This window comes from Antechinus flavipes, chromosome 2, assembly GCF_016432865.1.
Source record: "Antechinus flavipes isolate AdamAnt ecotype Samford, QLD, Australia chromosome 2, AdamAnt_v2, whole genome shotgun sequence".
Lineage (NCBI taxonomy): Eukaryota > Metazoa > Chordata > Mammalia > Dasyuromorphia > Dasyuridae > Antechinus > Antechinus flavipes.
In genome coordinates this window covers 138,420,216-138,439,393 of record NC_067399.1, presented here as the reverse complement: position 1 = coordinate 138,439,393, position 19,178 = coordinate 138,420,216, and the positions used below count along the sequence as shown (strand labels likewise).

The 19,178-nt window shown below is 35.8% G+C and overlaps 1 protein-coding gene across 3 annotated transcripts in view; it reads right to left on the bottom strand.

Annotated features, from left to right (window-relative positions):
* Window positions 1-19,178, bottom strand: part of PSD3 (pleckstrin and Sec7 domain containing 3) — a 435,130-nt gene that overhangs the window by 23,145 nt on the left and 392,807 nt on the right. For all 3 annotated transcript variants that reach the window (XM_051975647.1, XM_051975652.1, XM_051975653.1), the window contains one exon: window positions 8,381-8,524. In XM_051975647.1, the coding sequence (XP_051831607.1) occupies window positions 8,381-8,524 (144 nt within the window). The remainder of the gene's footprint in view (window positions 1-8,380; window positions 8,525-19,178) is intronic.

Here is a 19,178-nt window from a genome sequence, read left to right as displayed (position 1 = left end):
TCTCAGACCTGCCTACCCAAAGAAGACAGCGCCTCCATCCATGTAAGAATAGAAAACACTGCCATGACATCCCTATGCCCAGGAAAGCCCAGAGAGAACGAGCTCCTTGCACACAACCTATGGAAAACTCTTCCATGCTGAGCTGTTATCACATTTCTCATTTTCACATGTAAAATACCCATTGCTCAAGTCATTTTTTATACAGCTTAAAAGGCAGATGGTTCTATTGCCTAAAAGAGATGAGGTGATTGCCTTTTTAATCATTTTTTTTGGACTTGAACCACTCCCCAGGCCCACCCCTCAAGCCCCCCAAACCACCAATATATTCTGTGACCTTCCTAATGGTGCTGATGCTGATAAAGGAGCCAGGTGTATCTCCATGGGTCTTCCTCTGCAATGTAGTTAATTCTTTGATATTAACAAGTTTCAATTATATTAATATCTATGTTTTTCACCTCTCCCCAAATCTTCACCATATTTCCTAATGGTTACAATAGTGTCTGTAACCAATGATTCTGTGACACTTTTTGAAGGTTTTCTCACTATTTTTAATGTGGCAGTCAATATCTGTTTTATAGAATAAGAAGATTTTAGAGCTCAAGGGGACACTAGCAATCATCTGATCTATCCCCTTCCTTTTTACAGACTTAAAGATAGAGACTTTGAGAGAAGAATAGTTCTAAGGTGCTAGGTCACCAAACTTGTGGCTGGGCCAGAATTAGAAAGAACAAAATTCTTTCTACCATATGACTCTATCTCAGGGACAGCTAGGTAGTGCAGTAGACAGGCTGCTGGGCCCAGAGTCAGAAAGCCTCATCTTCTTGAGGTCAAATCCAGTCTCAGACACTTATTAGCTGTGTGACTTTGGACAAGTCATTTAACCCTGTTTTCCTCAAGTATAATAACCTAGAAGAGGAAATGGCAAACCATTTCAGTATCTTTGCTAGTTAAATGGGGTAACAAAGGTTTGGATGTGTTTGGACAGAAAAATTACTGAATGATACCTTTTCTCTGTCAAATGGGAATAATTTTACTTGATTAATTTCTACATGATGAGGATGCTCATAAGTTATGTTTGTGTTTGAGAATAATGATATGATCAACCCATATATTCTATCACTCCAACAGAATATTAGTTTCACAGAGCAAGAATTTTGGACTTGTATTTGTACTTGTATATCTAGCACAAAGTAGGTACTTTTCCTAGAGGCAATGGAGAACCATAGAAGATTTTTGAGCGTGGAGTGACAATATCAGACATATAATGTGACAGTCATATGGAGAATGGATTAGAGAAGGAAAAGACTATATAGAGAGACCCAGTAGAAAGCTACTGCAATAGTTCAGGCAAGAGGTGAAGAAGAACAGAATTGGGATGGTCATAGCATAAATAAAGATGTTTAGGTAAGTTATTAGCCTTCACTAATTTCTGTTCAGTCATACAAATTCCCAATCTCAGAATTATTACTGACTCTTCACTCTGGCCCATCCTTCATAATCAGTCATGCGGATAGCACTGTAGGGTGAATTAGCTGATTTCTGATGTCCCCTTCTGTTTTCAGAACTACAAATGCTTTTATTACAAATGTTGATGAGCACAAGTTGAGTACCTATTTTTTTTTTTTTAATAAAAAAGAGCTAGGCTACTACCAGATCTTATTTTCTTACATCAGATACATATGGGGTAGGTAGCCATCTCAATTTTTTAAGGCAAAATTGACACCGTGACAGACCATAGAGTTTTCTCTGCTGGATTTATCAAACAGCCCTGTTAGAGTAAGGAATACTGCTCTGCATGAAACTGTTCCATTTTTTAAAACACCTAGACAAAAAGTCATTTTCTTTGCTTTCTCTTCTGATAGTATTCACAGTCATGTCTAGAAGGCATAGAGAATATAGGGAATTTTTATGAAGATTTACCTTTGAATTTCTCCCAGTGGTTTCAAACAATATCTTGCACATTTTTGTAATTACACATTATGCAGTTGTGCAATACAATTGTTGAAAGAACAACCGATGACAATTACTGACTGATGAATGAATGAACAAAGCTGGTATTTAATTCATGATGCTGAATCCTGGCTCTGTCCCCTATGAAATGAGTGTGATCTCAGGCAAATTTCTGCTTATATATATAAAATTCTTGCGAACCACAAAATATTCTACAGATGGGAGCTATTATATTATTATTGCAATTTTAAGAATTTTATGGCAGGATGACCACTGAGGTTATTATTAACAATTCATTATTATATTAAAATGATAATTTTTCCTTCCTTACCTGGGGATAAAAAAAATTACAAGCATTTCTGAACAGGGGGGGGGGGGGGGGGGGGGGAGGAGGAGAACATGAATCTCTACATTCATTCACTCACTATTCCTGGAACTGAAAACTGGTATAATTCTTTCAAAGATACTTGGAAAGAAGCAGCAAAATTTACAAAAGATAGTCCTTCCTTTTGATTCATTAATTCTACCTTGGGAATGCATCTTGAAAATGTCATCAAAAACAGACAAAAAAGAGCTATTGATTTAAAGATTTTCATAGCAGCATTTTATATAATTGTAACTCCCTTTTTCCCTTAAAAAAAAAAAAAGTACTTAACATGTAATAAACCACTACAACACAATTTAAGACCTCATAAATATGAGGATGACATCCTCCCCAAAAATCTGAGAATGGTTCAAAATGAAATAAAGTACAGACAGAACAACAATCTAACCTAATTATAACCATAATATAAGAAAAGTGAATACAAATGGGTAGATAAAAAATTTCTATTGTGAGCTGACAGTTTTCATAACTGAAAAACTCTATGTGAAACTATGCGCTGGAGTTAATTTAAGTTCAAAAGTAATAGTTTTTAATAAAGCACTTAAATTTTTTTAAAAAGTAAAGTATTATCTAAAGGAGTGTTTCTCTCCCCCTCTGCCTTTTTTAAACTGTCATTTATTTCAAAATTTTTTTTAAAAAAATGGTTTTTAATCTGGAATTTTCTCTCTCCCTTTCATCCCTTCTCTGCTCACTGTGAAGGCAAGAAATGTAATATTAATTATACATATGAAATCATGAAAGCATATTTCCATGTTAGCCATATCACAGTAAAAAAAATAAAGTGAAAAAAATAAGCTTTAATTTGCACTCAGACTCCATCAGTTCTTTCTCTAGAAATATGTGACATTTTTTATCATGAGTCTTTCAGAGTTTTCTTGGATCATGGTTTTACTAAGAAAAGCTGTCATTTGCAGGAAGTCATTACAACATTGCTGTTACTGTGTACAATGTTCTCTTGGTGAACAGAACCAACTTTTCACTGGCTCATATAAGTTTTCCCAATTTCTTTCTCATCCTTCTCCTCATTTTTTGTATTTTTCTCATTCTCCTCATCATTTCTTATAGCACAAAAGAATTGCCTAATAGTCATATACCACAACTTGTTTAGTCATTAAAAGGCATGCCCTCAATTTCCAATTCTTTGCCACCACAAAAACAGCCATCAGAAATTTTATACATACAGGTCATTTTCCTTTTCCTTTGATCTTTTTGGGATACAGACCTAGTAGTGGTATTGTTGAGTCAAAAGGTATGCACATTATTGATCTCCAGAATAGTTGGATCAGTTCACAACTCTGCCAACAGTGCACACCAATTTTTCCACATCCTCTCTTTGTCATTTTCCTTTTCTGTCATATTAGCCAATCTAGCATATGAAATGGCACCTCAGAATTATTTTAATTTGCATTTCTCTTATGAAGTGATTTAGAGTATTTTTAAATAACTATAGATAAGCTTTGATTTATTCTAAAAACTGCCTATTCATATTCTTTGACCATTTATCAATTGGAAAATGCCTCATATTATTATAAATTTGACTCAGTTCTCTATATATTTGAGAAATGAGGCCTTTATTAGAGAAACTTGTAATTCTCCTCCCCTGTTTCCTGCTTTCTTTTTCACCTTGGTTGCATTGGTTTTGTTTGTGCAAAACCCTTTTAATTTGATATAATCAAAATTATTCTTATTGTTTCTCATGAAGCTCTCTTGTTTGGTCATATTTTTCCTCTTATCCATAAATCTAACAGGTCTCTTGCTCTTCTAATTTGCTTATTATAAATATCTTTTATGTCTAAAATATGTACCCATTTTGACCTTATCCCAGTATAGGGTGTAAGATGTGGGTCTATACTTAGTTTCTTCCAAATTGCCTTCCACTTTTTATTTTGCTGAGGCAATTGAGATTAAGTGACTTGCCCTAGACAGGGAGTTTTTAAGAATCTGAGTCCACTTTTTTTTTTTAAAGCAATTTTTGTCAAATAGTGATTGCTTGTCTCAAAAATCTGGATCTTTTGATTTATCAAACACTAGATTACTATGGTCATCCAACACTATGATCATTTACTGCACAGTATGGTATACCTAATCTATGCCACTAATTCACCCATCTATTTCTTAGACAGTACAATATTGGTTTGATGATTACTTCTTTGTAATAAAATTTGAAATCTAGTATGCTAGGCCACCTTCTTTCACCTTTTTTCCCCCGCATTAATTCTCTTGGAATTCTAGAGGAATTTATTTTTTTACCCAGCTCTATAAAACAAATTTTAAGTAGTTTTGTTGTTTAAAAGTAGCATTATTAATATTTTTAAAATAAAATATAAAAAATAAAATAAAATAAGTTTTAAAATAAAATAAAAAACTATAAAGAATTACAGATTGGAATATTTAAAGCAATTATTATCTGTGATTTGCCAGTTAACTCTAGCTCAGGTAATGCATTCCTCATCTCTAGGATTTAATTTCTCCAAGTGTAAAATAAACAGATGGGCCTTGATATACAAAAAATCCTTTCCAAGTTCTTAGGCTTCTTTCTGTGCACTAGGGTTATGGAGTGGAGACAAAAGACCATCATCCTGTCCTGAACTTACTGTGCATTTGGGAGTTTCTCTTGACTTACTGTCTGTTCTGCTATCACTGTAGCCTCTGCACTTACATAAAGTGGCCTAAGAAGTCTTTTTTATTAGGGCTGCCGGGCCCTGAAACAGAAATAAGCATAATCTTTTACACACAGCCTGTTTCTCTTGGTATCTTTAACACCATAACGGTATTCTAAAATGTTTGATTCTGGTAGGGAAACTGTCCACTTGTGCATTTCTCTATTTCAGGGGCATGGCAGTCTATTTACTGTAAAGCCGCTCAGGAAAGAATGCTTGTAAAATACAGCATTTCATTCTTCTTAGAGGGCCCCCCTAACTCAAATTAAAATTGCTAATGGGAGAGTCAGGTAGAAGGGAATCGGCCTGGCATCTTAAATGGCACCAGAGGAGAACTTCAGAGAAATTATCTGTCATAGAAACAGCTTACACTCATATAGCACAGTGTACTTCACATTTCCAACAAGTTTTATCTGCATTCATTCATCTCATCTCATCCACCTGGCAGCTCTGTGAAGTAGTTACTGTTAAGTATATATGGTGGAGAAGGAATTAGTCTCATTTTCTTAACCCAAAGAGCAGAATGTCAGGGCACCAAAGGAAAAGGGGTAGAAAGGCAGTTTTAATAACAATAATGCTGAGGAAGTTAGCTCACATTAGCATACTGAATACTTGAACATTCAGAATACACATATGTTATCTCATTGGATCTTATTCTTTCAGACTTAAGGAAAAACTTCCAAACAAAAATGGGATAGGGCTATAACGGAAAATTATCAGTCTACTCTCACTGTTTACTTTCACTGGTTCTAATATGACCCCTCTTGGCGCAATTTCATCAGGTCCAGCCTTGCCAAAGAACAAAAGGAGTAGCTAAATGCAAGAGGCCAGAAAGATGTTTCATTTTAACAAAGGAGAAAACTGAACTGAATAAAGCCAGCTCTCACTTACTGCAAATAATAACAAATTCCCAGAAGTGGTGGAATTGAAACTATTGGAAGTTATAAATGTAAAATAAGGTTACGTGGTTCCAACACAATGAAAATCCTCAGTATAGTTCAATTTCATTTCAGGGGACTCATTGTTCACACTAATAGGAACCTAGCAATTATTGGCCTTTGATCTTAGTGATTCTTTGGGAAAATTTGGACTTGACCTTAGATCTCTGAACCTCAAATTCAATGCTTTTTTCCCCCATTACACCATATTGCTTCCTCCAGGAATGTCAATAGAGATTGGCAGTAAAATTCACATTATAGAACTTCATATCCCAATTAGACTTCTGGAAACATACCAATAGAGAAAAGTGGGAAATGCCCCTACAAATTCTTTGCAGAACATGGGATAAGAAAATGCAAGTGAGTAGAAAAGGTACTTTGTTGGAATCAGGAGTCTAGTTGGAATCTTGACTCAACTATTACCACCTTTGTAGTCTTAAGCAGGATATTCCATTTGCTAGGTCTTAATTTCCCCATCTACATCTAAGGGAATTGAACTCCTGTTTCTTTTTGTTTCTAAAATCCTCTATGATCCTAAGAGAGTTTAGTTTGTAATTATATTAACACCATAGATCTATTACAATATCTTGAAGAGTTTGATTGTAATTAATAGAAGATATTCAAATATACCAGTAAAAATTATAAAGACTGACAAGATAAAAAATTTAATCAGTTTTTAGAAAAAGTAGCAGGATTTAAGTGAAGTCAATTTCTAGAAACTAAAATACTAAACCCTTTTGGATTTCCATTCCTGAGAATCAGTATGAACTAACAATTGTTCTTTGGATAGTCTCAGTCATTTATGGCAACCTGGGGAAAAACTGTGATCCATTTGAATCAAATGCTGAAGGTGAACCGAGTGCTGGGAAGTGTTGCAAAAGTTAATTAACATGTGTGAAATCAAGTGGAGTAGCCAAAAGCCCCTTTGGAAGTGTGAAGAACTGTGATTGCTTTTAGTGAACTCCTCTTCTCCTAGGACAAGCAGAGAACTGCCGAACTTTGGGGATTTTTCATTCTTTCACAAATCCCAGACTTTGCCAAAAGAAGGAACCAATGAATGGTCAAGGGCACTGCGTGATGACAAGGGCTTTCCTGAATATCTGGAGGGTAAAGACAGACCTTTTGCTGTCTTGATACATAATTACCTGCAGACAGAATGGAAGTGCTAGTTGACAAAGCTGTCCTAGGGAACTACTGCATTAGTCCTTCTGTCCCATATGACCAGTGAATGACTTTTCCAACTGGAAAGGAATGCTTCAAGTTCAGAGAGCATCAAGAAAAATGATCAATGTGGTGAGGGACTGACCACATTGGTATGGGACATAGAGAGAAGCGAAGACAATTCAAAATTGACTAAATGCCCGGAATCAGATTCAGAAGGGAAGAGGTCTTTGGTGGAGTATCCCAGAGACTGATGCTTGGTCCTGTGCCATTTCTACCATGTTATCAATGACTCTGATAAAGGTTATCAATAACATGATTACCCAATCTGATATAAAGATGGCTAATACACTGGATGAGGGAGTTAGGATCCAGAACATGATATTTAATAGGAATAAACTTAAAGCTTAATGAGCAGCAGAATACATAGAAGACAGAAATGACTTTGCAGTCAGTAGCTGGATTTCAGTTCAGATTCTAATTAAGGATTGGCTATGTGACCCTGAGTAAATGACAACATCCTTACGAATACTGATTGGAAAATATTTGCTCATTTATATGGGTAGTAATTTCCTTTACCTTTTACAGAATGAAGAAATAGGCTCAGGGAAGTTTGACCAAGGTAGTGTACATTAGAGATAGGATTTCACACTAGCCCTTTTAATTTTAAAGCTACTATTTTTTTTTTTTCACGTACCACAATCGTTTTTCTCTAGAGTCACAAAAATTCTAGAAACTTTTCAACACTGGTATTTTGTAATTTTGAGCCCTAGAAATCTTGTACTCATCTCTGACATCTCCTACGATTGATTTTCCTAGGGAAGAGATATAAGAATTCTACTCTTCTCACCTTCCCATCACTCAGACAAGTAGTTTATAAATAGTCTCCAGGTAAGGGATGCTTCCTGATAACTGGTCTGGGTCTTGAATCAAATAGTAAAAACCCCAGCATGTCAAGAATTGAGCTATATGGAGTTGACCAATTACTTGCTGGGGAAACGAGTCAAGTGTGGATTCTGACTTTCATCATGACTACCTGCTTTCTTCTTTCTTGAAGCTATATATTTTGTAATAAACATTTTATGTATATGTAGTATCTGCTTATGAATACATAGTACAATGAACATAGAGTTTCCTAAACCGATAAACTCCATGGAGAAAAAGAGAGGGATGGAAAAAAGAGGAGAGACACAGAAAGAGAGAGGAAGAAAGAGAGAGGGAAGAGGAAAAGGAAGGGACAGATAGACAGTTTAGTCTCTTGGACAGGTGCAATGATTCACCCATACCTCAAATTCCAGGTAGTGGTCTTTCAGTTTGTATTCATCAATTTCCTTAGCTTTGACTTTCTTATCAGGTGGGTAAGAACGATGCTCAGCCAATTCTGTGGAAATCTGCTTGAGCTTGGTTTCATGTGACTTTAATTGTTCATCCTGCAGAAAAAATATCCAGCATTTTAGTGTTCACAGAGAAAAAAAAAAGAATTCAATAAAGAAAACAAGAGACTGAAATTGTATCTAATAGATTTTTTTGGTTCAAATTGGCCATTGAAAAATGGCTTTAGTTCACTCCAAATTATTCACAGTCCAATACATCTTAACCTGCTATTCTCCTCCTCTGGGCCAAGCTTGGCAGGCCACCTTTCCCAAGTGGGTACCAAGTCACCTTTCTCTAAAGAGGCAGTTTTTCCTTTACAAGTCAGGAAAGGACCCACTTTGTAATCATATTCATCTACATTTGCTGCTCTCTGGCCCAAATCAACATTTTCTGGAACCTCACTTTACAGATGAACAAGATAAGCAGTTAATTACCCTGTCCAAAGGTGGCCCTCCTAATCCTAAACTCACAAAAGTGATTTTTCCATGTTTTTAAATCATATTACCATTTTATTTTTTATGCCAACACCTTAAGTGCTTCCAGGATTGTATTGCTTTCTGTGACTATTATTAATTATATGTCAAGAAGGCAGGAAAAAAAAAAAAAAAAAACTCAGAAAAGGCCAGGAAAGGGGACAGGAGAAGAACAAGGATTTATTAAGAAATCATATTAAGTGTAGGGATTCACAAATTAAAAAAAAAATTTAAGAAGCAAAAACATTCAGAAAGACCAGGACTTGTACTTCAGTAAATTCCTCAATAAAACACATGATTTAATTTTACTTAAAAGTGGCTGGTAGGTAATATTGGATCCTGGATTCAAATTCTACCTGTTACATCTATTAGTTTGGTAATCCTAAGCAAAACATTTAATTTCTAAGTGCCTCAAGAAATTCAGTAGGTGTCATCTAGTAAGTCCTAAATGGGACCAAAAAGGTGGAGAGAATTTTCTTCTTAGGAGTTGCTTAAGCTGACAAAGCACAGTGTCTTAAATTTTCTTAAAAGTATAATTTTCTATGTAACCAACGAAGTCCAGCAACAAGAAAGAGAAAAAGAAATTTCATTTAAAATAACTGTAGATAGTGTAAAAATTTGGGCGTCTACCTGCCAAGCCAAAGCCAGGTACTATGTGAACAGAATTACAAAATACTCACATAAATAAGGTCAGATCTAAACAATTGGAAGAATATCAAGTGGCTAGGCCAAGCTAATAAAATAAAAATGTCAATTCTACCTAAATTAATCTACTTATTCAGTGCCATACCAATCAAATTGCCATGAAATTACAGAGCTAGAAAAAATAGTAACAAAATTCTTCTGGAAGAACAAAAGGTCAAGAATTTCAAGGGAATTTGTGGGAAAAAATGCTAATGAAGGTAGCCTAGCTGTGCCATCCCTAAAACTGTATTATAAAGCAGCAATCATCAATATCATTTGGTACTGGCTAAAAAATAGAGTAGTGGATAGGCAGAATAGGTTAGGTTCACAAGGCACAATAATCAATGACTACAGTGATCTAGTGTTTGATAAACCCAAAGACTCCAGTTTCTGGAACAAGGACTTAATATGTGACAGAAAACTGGAATTCAATATGGCAGAAATCAGGCGCTGACCAATACCTAACACCCTATATACCAAGTTAAGGTTGAAATGGGTCCATGATTTAGACATAAAAGGTGATACTAGAAGCAAATTAGGAGAACAAGTCTAACTTTCTCAGATCTGTGGAAGAGGCATTTTTAGCCAAAGAAGAACTAGAGAACACTATGAAATCCAAAGTGGGAATTCTGATTATGTACAAACAAAACCAATGAAGCCAAGATTTTAGAAGAGAAGCAGAAAACTGGAAATAAATTTTTATATCCAAGGGTTCTGATATTTCATTTCCAAAATGTATATAGAAAACTGACTCAAATTTATAAAAATACAAACCATTCCCCAATTGATAAATGGTCAAAGGATATGAAAAATTTTCAGATGCTAACATTAAAGCCATTTCTAGTCAAATTAAAAAAATGCTTTAAATTACTATGGATTAGAGAAATGCAAATAAAGAGAACTCTGAAGTACCATTTCGCATCTTTCAGATTGACTATGGTGACAGGAAAAGATAATGTTGGAGGGGATGTGAGAAAACTTGGACTACTAAAACATTGCTGATGCGGAGTTGTGAATGGATTCAATCATTCTAGAGATCAATTTGAAATTATGCCCAAAAAGCAATCAAAGTGTACAAACCCTGTGACCCAGTAATGTTTCTCTTGGGCTTATATCCCAAAGAAATCTTAAAGGAAGGAAAGGCACTCACACGTACAAAATTGTTTGTGGCAGCCCTCTTTGTAGTGGCAAGAAACTGAAAACTGAGTGGATGCCCATCAGTTGGAGAATGGCTGAATAAGTTATGGTATATGAATGAAATAGAACATTATTTTTCTATAAGAAACGAAGAGCAGGCTGATTTCAGAAAAGCCCAGAAAGATTTAAATGAACTGATGCTAAATGCAGTGAACAGAACCAAGAGAACATTGTATACAGCAATAAGAAGATTTTATGGGACAGACTGTGATGGACTTGGCTCTTTTCAATAATGAGGTGATTCAAGGCAATTCCAATAGACTTTTAATGAAAAGAGCCATCCAGATCCAGAAAGAACTATGGAGATTGCATGTGGATCATAGCACATTATTTTTTGTTGTTGTTATTCATTTGCTTGTTGCTTTCTTCTCATTTTTTCCCTTTTCGATCTGATTTTTCCTGCGCATGCAGCATGATAAATGTGAAAATGTTTAGAAGAATTACTCATGTTTAACTTATTATTGGATTATTTACTGTGGGTAGGGAGGGAGAAACATTTAGAATACAGGATTTTATCAGGATGAATGATGAAAACTATCTTTGTATGTGTATCTGGGAAAAAAAAAAAAAACTATTTGAATCCCAGACCTTCTAAATCTCAGTGTACTGCTTGCTCTTAAAATGCTGAGATCTTTTATAAAGAATTACAGAATCTTAAAAACTAGCGGGGAAAGGGGCAGCTAAGTGGGGCAGAGGAATAATAGAGTGCTGAACCTGGAGTTAGAAAGATCTGAGTCCAAATCCAGACTCACATACTAGCTGTGAAATTTTGAGCAAATCATTAACTAACTCTCTTTGTCTTGGTTTCCTCATTGTAAAATGGAGATAGTAATTGTGCCTACCTCAGAAGGTCAATTCCATTCAGTTGGACAAATGCAATAAGTGTAAAATGCTTAGTACAGTATTTTGCTCTATAAAAGTTATTATTACTACTGTCATTATTATTTAAAAAAAAAAAAAAAAAGCTTCAGAGGTCAGACTCCAATCCAGGTCTAAACAGGAATCCCTCTTACAACATTCCTGTCCATTTCTGTCTTCTCTAACTTCTGTCTCCAGTGTTCAGGAAATCACTAACTCCAGAGAGAGGCCATTCTACTCCTGGAGAGTTGCACTTCTTATCAAGATTCTCCTTTTTATCAAACGAAATCTCTCCCTCTGCAATTTCAATTCAATATACTTAATTCTGACCTATAGATACAAATAATCCTCTCAAGGCCTTGGGAGAGGAAATGAAGAATTATGTACAGGCAAGATACATATAGTGTACATGTGAGGTGGCCTCAGAGAAAAGGTACTAAAAAATGTGGGAAGGGACCCAAGGAGGCCTCTTCTAGGAAGTGAGATTGTTACTGAAGGAGGTCAGGGAAATCTGGAAGCAGATCGGAGCAAAGAGAATATTCCAAGCACGGGGATCGTTAAGGATAATGTCCAAAGTAGGGAGATGGAGATGTATGTGTGGAAAATATGTCTAGCAAGAAGGTAGGTGTTGATATATAGTAAACTATGAAGAGGAAATGGAATAATTTCCAATAATTAAAATGTAGGAAAGGGACTGGGTTATGAAGAACTTGAAATGCTTCAGGATTTTATATTGGATTCTAGAGGTAATAGGGAACCACTGGAGATCACTGAGCAATGAATGACCTAGTCAGATCTAAAGTTTAGAAAAATTACTTTGGCAACTGAGTGGAGAAAGGACTTTAAGAGAATGGGAGACACGGAGACCAAATTGCAGAAGATCAGTGGTGAGGTGATGAGGGTCTTCCCCCAAGAAGATTGCTATGTAACTGGGGAAAAGAGGATGAATACAAAGCATGTATTTAAAATGCATTTAAAAATATTATTCAAAGAAAACTGAGGCTCCTGATTATCAAAGGGATGACACAAAAATAGCTAAGGATTCTGTTTTAGGATTCCTTCCATTTATAAGGCAATTGTAAAAATTTCTTCAAAGCTTATAGGTATTGGAAGGTGTATGCTGTAGCAGTAGATCTCAAACTTTTGTCCTTAGTACCATCATACTATTAAAAATTATTGACCAAATTTTTTAATGTTGGTTATTTGTACAGATATTTAACATATCAGAAATAAAAACTAATGTTGAATTTGTAGGCCCTTCCTCTCAAAGGGTTTCAGACATGTCCCAGAGCTCCTTGGACCATACTTTGAGAATCACTGAGCTACAGGATATAAGGAGAGGAAAACGAAAAAGGATAGAACAAGAGAACTAGCAGAGAAAAGAAAAGCTGGCAAAGGTCTTCACTGAAGACCTTTAATTTATAGAGATTAAGAGAGAATAAAAGAAGAGAGAAAAAGGTTCAGGCAGAAAGAAACAGAAAAGAAAGAGATGAGAGGAAAAAGGAAGAATGCCATAAAGAGACCAAGGATCGCTCACCAGCCCACGGAGACATTTTAAATACTCTAATAAAAAATAATGATGAAAAGCCACCAGATTCATAGTCAGTGGGAGTGGGTAGTGTACAGAACAGTGCCCCTGGAAGTCAGCCGCATCTCCTCCTTTAAAGACAAAACATGATGTGGGACAGAGTGAATCAGCAGGTTAGCACAACCTACAGATGTTATAAACAAATATAAGGATGTAGGAGGAGAGAGGCAAGGAGGGGAAGGAGAGAAACAGAGACAGAGAGAGACAAAGAGAAACAGAGATGGAGAAAGAGACAACTCACACAATTAGTTTAAGGGAAAAGAAAATAAAGGGCAAATGAGAACTCATCATTTTCTATGAGTTTTGTTTTTTGGAGGGGAATCGGTAAAAAATAATTTTTTTAAAAGTTAGAATTGGTGGATACTCAAGCTGATAGAAAAATATAATCATTCTCCTTTCAATTCTTCAGTTGGACAGTATAGCAGGAGATGAAGACAGAATAAAAAAAGCAGCTAAAGCTATCTTTAGGATCCTATTAAGCACACATCTGGAGTTAGAAAGGACCTTAAAGACCACCTAGTTCAACTCCCTCATTTTTACATATATGCAAAGTGGGGCCTGGGGCAATTAAGTGATTTGCTAAGGATCACACAGGTTATAAATATCAAAGGTGGGATTTGAATTCAGACCCAGCATTCCTTCCCCTGATGTGACTTTGATAGCTGCAGATATAACATATCAAAAGATTACGACTAAAGTCACCTGCAAAGATGAAGGTTTTTTTACTGCATCAAAAGCTCAACTTGACGTCTATAAGTGGATCCAGACACTCAGCCCCACTTGTACCTCTCACTATTCCCTAATACCTATCACACTCTGTTCTAACTCCTCCAGTTCTTGACTCAAATTCTCTGCCCTCTATGAGCACTCTGGCTCTCACTCATCCCTCTTTGCTGTAAGTCTGGACAACAGGATTTGATGTTCAATTAATTCTTCCTGACTATCCCACCTGTTCTCAATTCACATCCTCCAGATCCACTCCCGAATCTTCTCTTTTATGAAACACCTCATGCACTATTTTCTGCATGAATGTTTTTCCTGATTCCCCTCATTTTCTAAGGCCATCTCTCCCAAGCTACTTGTATTTAACTCCTTAGTATATATTATTCTTTACTGACTTTGTTTTTGCTGTGTATATTTATATGTGTGCTTGCTGTCTGCCCTGTAAGCTCTTAGGGAGCAGGGACTGCTTGCTTCACTGTTTGAATTTAACATCTCACAGTCACAAAGATTCTTAGCATCAAAGGCAGGACTTGAACCCAAATCCAATCTCCCTAATAATAATTCGAATCCACAAACTCCCTAACTCTGACCAAACTCCAGAATTCCCTAATATGACTTTGGTATCTGTTGTATCTTAATCCATGTCACTAAACTCAATGCCAGGAACATAAGAGCCACTTAAAAAATACTTATTGACTGAGTGACTGATCAGTTAGCTGGGTTCATACTGTCTTTCCTAATCTCCTTGAGGATGGTGATCTGGACTTCTGTTTCTTCTGCACATACTCCTCTACTCTGCCATGGCCTAGTATAACACTCAACACGCAAAAAACAGGTACCCAATAAATCCTTGTTAAATGAACATGAAAAAGGGCAGTGAGGTGACACAATGGATAAGAGTGCCAGACCTGGGGGTAGGAAAGTTCTGAGTTCAAATCCAGCTCCAGCCAGTTATTAGCTGGGAGCCTCTGGGCAAGTCATTAGACTCTGTTTGCCTCAGTTTCCTCATCTGTAAAATGAGCTGAAAAGGGAAATGACAAACCATTCCAGGATCTTTGTCAAGGAAAACCCCAAATGGAGTCAAGAAGAGTCAGAGATGACTAAAACAAGTGAACAACAACAAAATAACACACATGGTATGAAGACAAAAGGGCAAAATTTTGCGCATGGTCAATTTATAAGTTCCTGCCCCTTTGTGTTATTTAAAATCAAGATATAATATTGAAGGTCATGAAAAATTTTGCAACAGCATTTAAGCATCATGAGATAGGGATACATATGCACACACATACACACACACAAATGTGCACATGCATATGTATTTACATACTGAGAACAGTATCTTGTACACAGGTACTTAATGTGTGATATATAAAAATAATTTCAAAGGCATAATAACAACACAACATTAACATAATATCACATGATATTAATTATGTGACATAATTATATGATTATAATATATAATAATAAAAATAAAACAAATCCTAGATTCCTGCTGGAAACACAACAGACCCAACCTGCACCTATTTTTCAAGAGAACATGTGGGGCTGTTATTGCTAAAAGTACCACTAGAATGGTTTTGGCACACAGTAAGATCTTAATAAATGCTTGCTTGATTATTTCCTTTATAGTATTGCAGTATATAGCTTAAGGATGAGAATCCCGCAAAACTCTGCTTTAATACTATCAAAGAGGATTAGCTGAGACTTCTTTCATCTTATCCCTGTGCCCCATTACTTTCCTCTGAAAACAGCAGGAAGAAAAATTCTATCACACTATTGACAGCAACAGTCTTTCCACAAGGCAGTCTTATTCTTTTGAGAGGTAATGAGATCACTTCTCTATACACATATCTACAATGCATACAGGCACTAACATATAGTACAAGTTATTCATTTGTATAGCTCAAATCCCTGGGGAAATGGTTTTAAAAAATCTATCAAATAGAGTTACTTATGGAGATCAAATTCAGAACACAATGGGATGGACAGTCTATGGAAACTCAAACCATAACAAATTTATAAACCTTTAAGTCCAGAAATATTTTCCCTCAAAACAATCCCAGGGATAAGCAAGATAAATTTTGCTGTCCCTACTTTGCAGGTGAGGAAACTTAGTGTCTGAAAAACTAAGAATCTTTCTTAAGGTCATATGGCTAGGAAGTGTCAGAACCAGGATTCCATCTCAGGTTTTCTGATTATAAGACTCATTAGTACTCTTGCTATCACCCCATACAAGAGATGAATGCTTGAATACTCAAGTAAAAAATATTGCTAATACTCCAAAATAAATTTTCTTCCTCTTAGAAGAAAAATGTGCTCTGGCAACATTTTCATGGAAAAACAGCTAAAGAGGGTGAATCCTCCTACACGGCAGAGTTGTTCAGGAAGAAATATTACATTCTGAACTGAGTGGCACTGATGATCATATTTAATAATTAAGGCTAATATGCTTTGGATAGAAGACAAAAATAAATTAAAGCCAGGAAATGACAGAGCAGATGAATACTTGTTTTGAGAAGTATACTTTTTAAAAACTGAACATTTAATTTTTCCTTAATTATAATTTGATTTTTTTTTTAGTAGGGCAATTAATGATTCTGTACTTTCATACCATAAATTATAATGAAGAGTGCACTCAGTGTGTTTGGAATTTAGAAATGCTTTGAGTCAGGTATGGGAGTGTCAAATGATCCAGATTTGCAGAATTGGGTTGGGAGGTCAGGCTGAAAGGAAATGAAATAGGGGCTGATGTAATCATGAGCACACCTGGAAGACTACTAAAGGGAGCAATGAGTAAGTTTGTGCAGTAATTTCAAGATTATCCACAAATAGCTCAATTTTTAGGTCACCTTAATCACTGAATTACCTCAGTCAAAATGACCTTGCCAGCCCTCCCTCCCTTAAATCCAATTCATTCACATCACCTCCCTGATGGCGTGGTCCTTGCCCAGAACGAAGGCAAACAACCACCCACAAATAACTGATAGATCATTCTTCAAACTTTTGGCTATAGTGCACCTCTCTTTTCTTTTCCCCCATTCAACTCTTGGTAACGATCATGTCATTGTAATCTTGTATCAGTCTTTAAGGTAAACATCTAAAGGACCATCTCTTTTCTGCAGATGTGGATAAAAATGCCAAAATGAAGGTCACCTTGGTTTGATTCTATTTTCTAAGAATACGACTGAAGGATCTGTTTTTTCCTTTCTATAGAAATCAAAGAAAGTGACAAAATCCTGTAATGCATGAGACTCAATGCTGCTTTTTTTTTTTTTTTAAATAATCCTCCTTTAAGACCTGTCCTTTGATAGATTGCTTACATTAAGTTATGACTGATTAATATCTGTTCTTCCCAATAATAGTGACAAAGGGTCTCAATTGCATCAGGAGGAAACATTATAAAAGATATATAAGATCTCTATACGACGATAAAATATGTTATCTAGGAAAACTGTGGAGTATTCCTCAAGGCAATATAGGAGAAAACAGCCCTCCTTATAGATAGATAAAAGCATCAATTTCAGTTCTTTCCTCCCTCCCTTCCTCCCTCTCTCTCTTCCTTCCTTCCTTGCTTCCTGCCTTTCTGCCTGCCTGCCCTGGGATGGGGTAAAGAGTTGGAATGATGAGGGGCATGTGGAAGACGACAAGATTGCTGAAGTAATCCAGGTTAGAAATTGAACAGTTCAAAGCTTCTATGCCAAATGGTAGTAAGGATTAGTCCATGATTAACCACAACACCTCTAGCCTGGATGGATGAGACAGGGAAAATGAGTATTAAAAAAGAACAAAAACAAAGTACTAACTATAGATAGATATGTTAGCCAGCTAACATAGCTTCTTCCATTATGTTTTTCTAGTCTGTGTTCTCTTTCTGTTAAATACAAGGTTTCCCAAAAGTCTTAATGCAACTTTAAGCTTTTAGGGATATCCTGTAAATAGTAGAGTTTTAAGCTTTTACAAAATTATTCCATATCATAAGGAGAAAAATAAATTTGCTAACAATGGGAGCAAAAATTATAATATTTTATTATATGTTATAGCAATATAAGGGGAAAAAAACCTCATAATATAAAATTAAATGTAACAAACATCAATAAAATCAATTTATCAATCAAGGATGGAAAAATTCATTCAGTTTATCATTTCATTTAAAATTCCCTTAAAGGACAGGATAAATTAGAGGTACAAATCCAACAAGATGATGGCAAGACTACATAGAGAACAAGAGGTGGATTATTTGTGGACTTTTCTTAAACTTCTTATCAAAAGCATCGCCCTACAAGGAACCAGTTATGCCATTTCTTTTTCCAGTTCATTTTACAGACAAGGAAACTAAGGCACAGAAGCCCAGAGTCACACTGTTAGTAATTACTGTGTCTGAAGCCAGAACTGAACTCAGAAAAATGAGTCTTCCTGACTTCAGGCTTATCTAACTTTTATCTACACCACCACATAACTGCCCTTAGTATCAGTTACTATTTAACCTAAGCTAGCTATGAAATGCAGGAGCACAAAAGTGACAACTGAACCATGTCTGTGGTTTGGAAGATGTGTGGAATTACTTTTAAATTCCAGACTTCGGAATCGCTGTGAATCTAAAGGACAGTCACAATTTGTGCCATGCTTTCCAAACAGCGGTCACAACCCTAACATGGCTGTGGTTTTGGTTTTGACTTTTTTTTAATGCACATATTGTATAAAAGGGTTTCTTCTTTTTTGGCAGAAGGTGGTCATACAAACTCACACATATGTCATTAAGTTTCCCTCGTCCCCTTTCCTGTGTGTTGAATAAATACAGTTTCTTCATATTCTACTATGGTGCCAAGAAAAAGAATTAAGAAGAACAGCCTTGGAAAGTAACTAATGGATGGTGAAGAGATGAAGATTTGGCGTGTAGGAGGCAATGGAAATGCCATCTGTGAAAAGGAAAGCGATAAGGGCAAAAGAAAAGAAGAACAAAAAGTAATTGCAGAAGAGTTTAAGAAGTATCCTGGAACTTGAGATGGAAAAAAAGCTATTAGGTCAACATATAGCTGCACAAAGAATCCTCTCTAAAGCAGCATTTTCAGTTAATCAATATACTTGATAAGTGATCATCCAGTCCTAATTTGAAGACTTCCAGGTGAGGGAGTAGCCAAAACCTTATTGAAGCAGCCCGTTCTGTTCTTCGATAGCTCTAAT